General features: G+C 45.6%; 1 protein-coding gene across 2 annotated transcripts; it reads right to left on the bottom strand.

Annotated features, from left to right (window-relative positions):
* Positions 1 to 3,056: 3,056 nt before the first annotated feature.
* Positions 3,057 to 9,241, bottom strand: LOC120699903. 2 transcript variants are annotated; one of them, XM_039984016.1, is made up of 6 exons: positions 8,950 to 9,089; positions 8,608 to 8,706; positions 8,058 to 8,156; positions 4,465 to 7,409; positions 3,845 to 3,963; positions 3,057 to 3,473 (listed from the first exon to the last, which is right to left on the bottom strand). In XM_039984016.1, the coding sequence occupies exons 3-4, from the start codon at positions 8,092 to 8,094 to the stop codon at positions 5,647 to 5,649; spliced, it is 1,800 nt and encodes a 599-aa protein (XP_039839950.1). In that variant the 5' UTR covers positions 8,095 to 8,156; positions 8,608 to 8,706; positions 8,950 to 9,089; the 3' UTR covers positions 3,057 to 3,473; positions 3,845 to 3,963; positions 4,465 to 5,646. The 2 variants fall into 2 exon arrangements, with proteins under 2 accessions (XP_039839950.1, XP_039839949.1); XM_039984015.1 differs by lacking the exon at positions 8,608 to 8,706 and having other exon boundaries at positions 8,950 to 9,241.
* Between the last annotated feature and the right edge of the window lie 375 nt (positions 9,242 to 9,616).

Genomic DNA, 9,616 nt, shown 5'->3' on the forward strand with positions numbered 1-9,616 from the left:
TATGTTTGGTGCTGAGAAGCATCATGCCGCCCGAGCATGAAGACAACGGTGGTAACTTGCTTGTTCTTGCTCGTCTAGCGAAAACCTTGAACTTTCCTCCTCTTATATATCCGGATGGTAACAAGAAAAAGCCATATAACCTTTCATCACCAAGTTCAAAAAGGGGAAAACATTCACATGACAGCATTCCTTGATAAAATTGCCTTGTAAGTGTAGCTTAATGACACCACATACAACCTATCCACAATAGCCTAACTAAAGATTGATCAGCTGGTTAGCTGAAATGAAAATGGCAACAACTGTATAGGTTAAACCAGATAGAGCGAACCACCAGTATGGAACCACCAGGTTAAACTATCATTTACATGTGAGTGTTGTGCCAAAAAAACCACCACATATGTAACTTTTCTCATGACGAAGAAAGAGATATGAGGTGAGCTCCTACAAGACAAAGTTGGCCCATCTTGTTTTGACTTCATCTACTCATCAATTAGGGCTGCACCAACATCTTGAGTTAGTCCTCTGATGCAATTTTATCAATCTCGCATTTCGCAACTTCCCATATGTCCGAATACTGCTCGCAAAGATGGGAAGTCCTTTGCACACCACTCACAAAAGAATTTCTGTGGTCCACGTGAAGGCTGGTTTTCTGAAATGCGTAGTTGTCGTATAAGCAATTGAGTTGATACCAGCACAAAAAAACTGTAACATACGTGATTCTCACATCAAACAGAGAAATAACTACAGCAAGCATCACTTACTGCATTGCCCCTTGTGTCCTCCACAATGTTTAAAACAGCGGGCTAAAGCATTTAGCGGTTGGTGTTTGTATAGGCTAAGAAATGCTATAGCGAGTTATAACCTAGCTAACCGATTTAGCAGTTGTGTAAATGCAATGTGTGAATAAATTGATGACTCTAATCAACTCTATACGGGAACTTAATTCTTTATTCATCGTAAATTAATATAACACAAGACCGTTGCACTCTTTATGTAGCTATCGTACTATGACACTACTAAACTACATGGCAACCATGCCATCTCCTACTTAAGACCTCTTATGACATGGTATGGCAAGAGGGGAGGGAAGCACCCCTATTTGTAGGACTCCATGGCTCATATGGTTTTGCCATGTGTTCATCTTCTACATACTTCTTTACAAAATATCTAACTTCAAAATTCTCCTCATACTTATCTAACCATACAAGTATCTAATTTCTAGAGTATTCATATTTTACCATGAAGCATGGTAACCCTGATTCAAGTATACTCTCTAATCTTCTAGAAGCTTCTCACAATTATACATTTCTACTTCAACACCATGCATAAATCTATGAGTAATTTTTCATATAAACATGAAATCAAGAAAATTTCATATACTGAAGTACTCCTGGGCTTCATTCTCTTGTTACAACATTGAAGAAATACTAAATTTTATAAATGACGAAGCTCAATATTGAACTAACAATAAATAGAAATTAGTTATATGATTTAGCTAGCTAAATAAACCTTAATTTAGCGGTTATAGCGGGATATAGCCGGCTATTAGCGGATTTAGCCTTTCAAAGCTAAGAGATAAATATTTTAGCTTTTTCTTCTTTCAAAAGCTATAGCAAGCTATAGCGGTGGCTATAGTCGGATATTTAGAACCTTGGTCCTCCATACGCCTGACGGTTATACTGTGGTCCGCCACAGTATAGGCAATAGGTTTTCCTCACTCTCCCCAAATTAAGTTGAAGCTGAGGTATGTCATCACTGGGGTCTACAAGGGTCAGGTGGATTCGGGTCTTGTGTACACCTTGTTCACCAACCTCCTCTTCCATCTTGTTCATCCTCCTGTACTCTTCGACAGCATGCTCACTTGGACCTAAGGTTAGAGCAAGCCACGGATAATCGTCGCTCGGATCCTTCAGAATCATTTGACCTGCCAAACAACAGCTTTGGTTACTTAGTGACTGAGCATTCATCATTAGGATTCTTGGGGACATCAGCTTCTTTGAAGAAATGCAGAGGTAGCATGCATTTTTTTTTTGAAAAATTAGAGGTAGCATGCATTTGATTAGATAGTATTGAAAATAGAAGGACAGGAGGTTACTTGAGACAGAGCTATTGGGCAGGATGACGCAACTACGAAATTTAAAGATGAACCAAAAAATTCTCTAACTACTGCTTCTTTGAAATCATTTGTGCAAGCACTGGGTTAGAATTGTTCAAGGAAGGCAAATACCTTTCCCCAGTAACTAATTCAACAATTTGGGACAAGGGCATTGCCAAATCTGAATTGAAGAACACAGTAGTGACATAATGGTTGCCAGATAAAGCAATCATGAAAAAGACATGACCACAGTTTCTGAAGCATTTGCAAGTGCGTACATGGACTGAAGATATCAGGTATCACGAACATAGTTAGATGCCACGGCAAGATGAAGCAAACATGAACTAAGTTAGCTAACTACCTGTTGTTGCTTTGAGGCATTCGCACAAACACACAGAACACATATGATCAGAAAATTAAGGGAAGGGCAATGCTTGCTCTAATTAATGCAGTGGCTTGCGAATTGGACATCACACATGTACCTTTATGCTTTAGATTTCTGCGTTTGCCGTTATCCATGAGAACCCAAGTCCAAATGAGCGTGACACGCAGCACACGCTCAGGATGCGCAGTGAAGCCTGGGCTTGACACTGAAACGTCACAGGATACAGATTAGTTGCCTAAGCAGAACCAATCATTCATAAACACTCAGAACATCAAGTGAATTCAGAGCCCAGAGACCACTCAATCAAGTTCTGCACGAAATCTCAGAATCCTTTTATTCTGAAAAACTCTCACAATTTTTAGTCAACATCAACATATACAAAGAACCATAAGGACAAACAACCAATCTATGCAGGGCCGCGTAACTAACCATTGCCGCAGTAGTCATTTCAGAAAGACCAGGCAATGTGCAACAAAGAATCAGTAACAACTGGTGAAATAATCATACAAATCAATAGCTGCAAATTCCTGCACATCAAGTGAATTCACACCCCAGAGACACCACTCAATCAAGTGATGCACGAAATTTCAGAATTTTATCAACATGAACATGTACCTAGAAGAACAGAACAAAACACCAGTTTATGCAGAGAGACATGAGGATAATTACAATGCAATAGTTGCTTCAGGAAGGCAGCAACCACACAACTAAAACTGACAACAATTTCTAAAATATGAATGCAGATTGCTTATCTGACTTCAATGTAAGTTAGCAAGGATTCGGAGTTTAAACAGCAAACTCAGATGCTAATTGGTACATGAGCAGCCAGACACCAACCACCGACTTGCTCTACCGGCTGCAGTTCTGCGAATCGGGCGTCGGATTTGTACATGGAAGTTCGAATCGGGCGTCGGATTTGTACATGGAAGTTTTGAAGCCCGTTGTTCGTGAGGATCGCTGGGAGCCAACCGGGAGAGAAGACGAGGCTGCGCGCTGAAACAAGGTCGCAAGAAGTGGATTAGCGGCTAAAACAGAGGTCCAGAAATCGACGAACGCCCATCACATCACGTGAACTCTCAACCAGGGACACTACTCGATCAATTTTTGGACGAAATCTCAGAATTTTTATCAGCATAAACATATACCAAGAAGCAGAAAGACAATCCACCAATTTATGCAGAAGCAGAACTATCATTATAATGCAGTATTCAGTTCAGAAAGACAACGACTGCTCAACTAAAGATCGTAACAACATGTGAATTGGTCATGCAGACAGCACGTTGCTTATCTGAACTCGATGCAAGTAGCAAGGATTCCGAGATTAACAGAATGGCGAGACGCTAATTGCTATCGTCGGGAGTTACCAGGAAGCTTTGCAGTCGTGTGTTCGCTTTCGTCGAGAGCAGATAGAGCAAATCGGGCCAGGCGAGACGCGCTCAGGGTGGGCCGAGAGGAGAGGCCGCGAGGGCTCTATCGACGATCGCTGAAACAAGGTCGCAAGAAATGTATGATCAGATGAAACAGAGCCAAGAACACGATGAACCATCGTTGCATTCCCAAATTTCCCAACCCGCAGACGCAGCTTGATGGAATAGAGAGAGATTGTAGAACCAAGATTCCAAGAACACAACTAAAAAGTCCAAAGAACCAAGAACCACGGCCCCAGAGAGGAATTGCAGAATAAGTTCAAGCTCAAACCGCAGACGCAGCTTGATCGAATAGGGAGATTGAAGAACAAGATGTCAAGATTCAAGAACACGCCTACAAAGTGCAAAGAACCAAGAACCACGGCCCCAGAGAGAAACTTCAGGTTCAAACTCAAACCGCGGACGCAGCTTGATCGAATAGAAAGATTGAACAACCAAGATTCAAGAACAGACCTCCAAAGTCCAAAGACCAAAGAACCACGCCCCCAGAAAGAAACCGCAGAACAAGCTCAAGCTCAAACCCCCCAGCAGGCATCAGTGCTTGGGAGGAAACCAACCTCGATTCCCACCCTATCGAGCTCCGCGGCGGAGCCCGACGGTTTCTTGGCGCTCGGCGACGGGGCTCCGCGCGCCGGCCTCTCGCCCTGCCCTTTCTTGCTCTCGAAATTGCTACTTGCTTGGTGGTGTAGGTTATGGTCTGCTGGGTGCAGCCGCGGGGAACACGGGGAGGCCTACTTATAGGCGGCGGCGGGATAGAAATGTAGACCGCAATCATCACCGGGTTCATGCCGGCGTACGGGTTGGGGTCTCTCGGGGAGCGGGAGGGAGGGAGGGGTGGCCGGCTCGCTCTTGCCGCGGCGGTGCGGGGGGTTTGCGAGGGGAGAGCAAGGGAGGGACGAGGCGGTTGGCGGAGCCGCGGAGGCAAACGGGGGAGGACCCGTGCGGCCGAGATCGAGCCACGTGCCCTCATCGGATGGCCAGCACTAATTTGCAACGAGTGAGCGCAAAGGAGCAAGACTGCTGCATTGTTCTGCTGCCAAGAAGTGACATCCGATCGTGGTCTCAGACTGACAGAAAACACCCACTGCAGGTTGCTCGCCGGCACTCCATTAATCAGAATCATCAGATTCAAACTTCGCAGTTCACAACCCGGGCGACATGAACAGCATCAGGAACTGGAAGCAGAGTGTCAATCAGCCAAAATGGCAGAGCCAAACACAAGCATAACCCTCCGCAAGCACTGAAAGTTGGCTTGACACTACATCCAAAAGGCAACTGAATAAATGACATGAGGATTGCACAAATTCTGATCCGCGTCTCTTTATTGAACTGTTATTTCAAGAATATGCATGTATAGGTTTGTACAGAGAAGAATATCAGTGTACAGCCAAGCAAAACTGTCTGGGGGAGCTTCAGTCCTGCTACAAGCTCATGCATTGCATTACACATTTACACTGCATGCTAGTAAGCTACTGCACATACTTCGACACTGTTTCACAAACCGAGCAGTGACTTAAGATCCTTGCCCTTCCCTATCAGGCAATTTTTCTTGATCAAGAAAGTGCCAGTCTCAAAATCTCGTAACTATCTACAGAATCCAGCAGATGAAATGGAGTTCTTTAAGTTCCTGACTACTAATGAGCCTATGGACAACTTAATCAGTATCAGTTTCAGACATGTTGAACCCAGCTTTGGCCACAGCCTGCTGAAGGCTGCTCGCCACAAACTATGGCTCAGAATCAGATTTCGCTCCCATGTGAACGTGGTCTACGCCGATAAAAGATGGGCGAGTCCAATCCAAGCTTCTGCATTTGCTCTTCCGAATTAGGACAATCAGCAACCCCTTGGTCAAGATTGCACTTCCGGCCATAGTGTGACCTCATGTGTCCTCCCAAAGCGTGCCCTGACCTTAATAACTTTCCACAGACCTGGCACTGGTGTCTCTTGATGTTAACTGCAGCTGAAAGAACACCGGACTGCAACTGCTCAACTGAAATATCAGCCCCTGGCTTCATGAATTCAGCACCTGCATCCAGCCCATGATCAAACACATTCGGAATCACCTCCATCTTGGGAACATCAGCAACCAAATTCAAAGTATTCCGCCCACAGTGTGAGTATAGTGTCATGTGGCCTCCCAATGCTCGCCCTGACCTTAATAACTTTCCACAGACCTTGCACTCGTGTCTCTTGATGTTAACTGCAGCTGAAAGATCATCGGACTGCAACTTCTCAACTGAAATATCAGCCCCTGGCTTCATGAACTCAGCACCTGCATCCAGCCCATGATCAAACACATTCGGAAGCACCTCAATCTTGGGAACATCAGCAACCAATTTCAAAGTATTCTGCTCACAGTGTAAGTGTATCGTCATGTGGCCTCCCAATGCTCGCCCTGACCTTAATAACTTTCCACAGACCTTGCATTGGTAACTCTTGATGTTCACGGCAGCTGAAAGGTCACCAGACTTCAAGTCTTCAATGGAATTGTTGACCCCTGGCTTCATGAATTCAGCATCTACATCCAGCCCATGATCAAACACGTTCAGCTGCGCAGGCTTCTTGGGAACCAAATTCAAACTGTTTTCCTTCTCACAGTGTAACCTCATGTGGCAACCCAATGTGTACCCTGAACTTAATAACTTTCTGCAGACTTTGCACTGGTACCTCTTGACGTTCACTGCAGCTGAAAGGCTACCAAACTTCACCTCGTCAACTGAAATGTCAGCCCCTGGCTTCATGAATTCAGCATCTCCATCCACCAGTCCATCATCAAATACATTCAGCAGCAACATCTTTTTGGGAACATCAGCAGCTAAATTCAAATTGTTTTCCTTCTCAGAGAAATCATAGAAACCCTCATAAGATGCATTCTTGACAGACTTGGGCCTCGTGTTATTCAGGAACTCATCCGGTTGAGACAGCTGATCAAAAGCATTTAGATTCACCTCCTTCAACAAATTGGGTGTTGAAATGTTGTCATTGTTGTCTCCCCTACAGCAATTCTCAGAAGCAGAAATCTTGTCAGAATACTCTGCAAGCATCAGGAGAGTAGCTGCAGCACACATTTCCTCTGAGTCGAGCACTGGCATGCCCCTCTTTGATCGCTTACGCTTCACTGGAGAAAATAGCATCACATTGTGCCCATGATAGCCATTAACATTGGCTGAAGCTCCCATAAGCTCAGCTGGTTCTTCATCGGGTTTGGTCATCACCTTCTTCGCACTGTGCATCTGCATGTTCCCCCTCAGAGATTGGCAGGTAGAGAACTCCTTTGAGCAGTGCAGGCATTTAGTTTCCAAAGATGTCTGCAAAGGCTTCACATCACTGGAATCCAGCAGCGACACAGGAAGATCAACAATGACAGGAGGGCTGGGTGTGCTCCTTGGCTGCACGACCGCAAGCCGGTGGCATGTCATGTGGCCTCCAAGAGCCTTCCCTGAACGGAAGTTCCTAGTGCAGACTTTACACCAATGTTTATGGGGTCCTCTGGATCTCATATCTGAATCAATGTAAAGCAGCAGTAAGTAACAAACAGAACAGTACGATGAAGCAAGCGTAACACGAGTACACTAGTAACTTGTGTTTGCTTCTTTGATGAATTTGCAAACGCAACTAGCATTTGATCAGATAGCATAGATAATAAAAAACAAGAGGTCACTTGATACAGAGCTATTGGATGAATCATGCAATACAGCACTAAGAAAATTAAAGATGAACCAGAACATTCCCTAATTATTGCTTCTTTGAATCATTTGTGCAAGCACTGAGTTAGAACTGTTCAAGGCAAATACTTTCCTTAGTGACTAATTGCATCAATTTGTGAAATGGACATGGGCATTGGCAAATTTGGATTCAAAACACAATGAGGTATATTAGTTGATAGATAAAGGTATCACGAAAAAGACCTGGCCACAGTTTCTGAAGCATTTGCAAGTGCATGGATGGGTTGGACATAGCAGGGACCGAGGGCATAGTTAGATGGCATAGCAAGATCAAGCAAACATGAACTAATTGCCTGCTGTTGCATTTAAGCATTTGCACAAAGCCGAAAAAACACATAGAACAAATTTGATCAGAAAATTATGGGGATCGCATTGACTTGCTCTAATAAATGCGGTGGCTTGCGTATTAGGCATCAGATTGGTACCTGCAGGCTTCGAAGTACTTGGTTCGTCAATATCCATGAGAAGAGAAAGCCAAACGAATATGACACAATCAGATTGTGCAGTGAAGCCTAGGTCTGACACTGAAACATCACAGGAAACAGATTAGTGGCCTGAGCAGAATCAACAATCATTCCAAGAACACCAGCACATCACGTGAATTCCCACCCCGGCGACACCACTCATTCAAATTCTGCACGAAACCTCATAATTTTTTTTATCAACAACGTCATCTTCCATTCTACCCAACGCCACAAATACAGAGCACCAATTTATGCAGAGAGCAATGACGGATAATTACAATGCAGTAGTCATTTCAGAGACACAGCAACTGTGCAACTAAACATTACAATACCTTGTGAAATTGCAATGCAGAATTGCAGATTGCTTATCTGAACTCAATGCAAGTTAACAAGGATTCAGAAAGTAACAGCAAAGGGGAGACGCTAATTGCTAGACTCAGCAACCAGAAACCAACCACCGGCTTGCTCTAATCATTGCAGTTCCGCTGCGAATTGGGCGTCGGATTGGTACCTGGAAGCTCCCGATTCCTTCGTTCGTGTTCCCCAAGAGCAGAGAGAGCCAGACGGGCGAGACGCGCTCAGGTTCCGCAGAGGAGGCGAGGCTTGAACGCTGAAACAAGGTCGAAGAAGCGGATTATTGAAGGAGAGAGCCCCCGAAACCCACGAATACAAGCGTTCCATCGCCAAAACCCCCAGCCCGGATGCACAATTTGATCGAACCCCGCCCGAAATCAGGGAAATTTCCGCGGCGCCAGCGCCTCGTAAGACCCAAGAACCACGGCCCCGAGAGGAGCCGCGGAATCAAGCCCGAAACCCCCAAGCATTGCGCGGACGAAGAAGAAGGAGAACCCACCTCGAGCCCCGCACGATCCAGCTCCGCGGCGGCGGTTCCCTGGAGCCTGGCGGCAGGTCCCCTGCTTGCGTGCTCGCGCCGCGGCGGCTGCTGCTGCTACTTGCCTACTTCTTTGGCGGTGGGGTGTGGGGCCGTCGCGGCCGCGGGGAACGCGGGGAGGCCTAGTTATAGGCGGCGGCGGGCGCGGGCTAGGAATGTAGACCGCAATCATCACCAGGTTCATGCCGGCAGCGCACGCGTTGGGCGAGCGGGGAGGGGTGGCCGCGGCCTGGCCTCGCTCTTCCCGCGGCGGTGCGGGGGTTTGCCGGGGAGAGGCAGCGCCGAACGAGGTAGAGTAGCAGACAGAGGAAGGATCGTGCGGTCGCGATCGAGCCACGTGTCCGGAGGAATTTTTTCTTTCTAAAATTCCTTCTCTTTTCTTTCGGCCACGTGGCAGTAATTAGGTTTCTTTTTGAGAAAAAAATTATCACTAACTACATACTCCTACATGTCTAAGAATCTACGTACTGCCTAGAGTCGTCGGAAATAGAACACAAGGAAAACGGACCCAAGTGTTGTTTCCAGGAAAATATACAACTTCAGTTTCAGATATCCAATACTAGCACATAAAAAAATTTGTGACCAAAGTTTCGAATCGTTGATTGCAAGTACCGTTCAGAAATATCAG

Source organism: Panicum virgatum, chromosome 3K (assembly GCF_016808335.1).
Source record: "Panicum virgatum strain AP13 chromosome 3K, P.virgatum_v5, whole genome shotgun sequence".
Taxonomy (NCBI): Eukaryota; Viridiplantae; Streptophyta; class Magnoliopsida; order Poales; family Poaceae; genus Panicum; species Panicum virgatum.

Excerpts from the sequence above, each read along its gene's own strand:
- LOC120699903 (XM_039984015.1), bottom strand. The coding sequence starts at position 9,172 with ATGAACCTGGTGATGATTGCGGTCTACATTCCTAGCCCGCGCCCGCCG. Across the intron at positions 8,157-8,949 it reads TGGATCGTGCGGGGCTCGAG|TGTCAGACCTAGGCTTCACT; the intron begins GTGGGTTCTCCT and ends GTGATGTTTCAG. Across the intron at positions 7,410-8,057 it reads AAGTACTTCGAAGCCTGCAG|ATATGAGATCCAGAGGACCC; the intron begins GTACCAATCTGA and ends ACATTGATTCAG.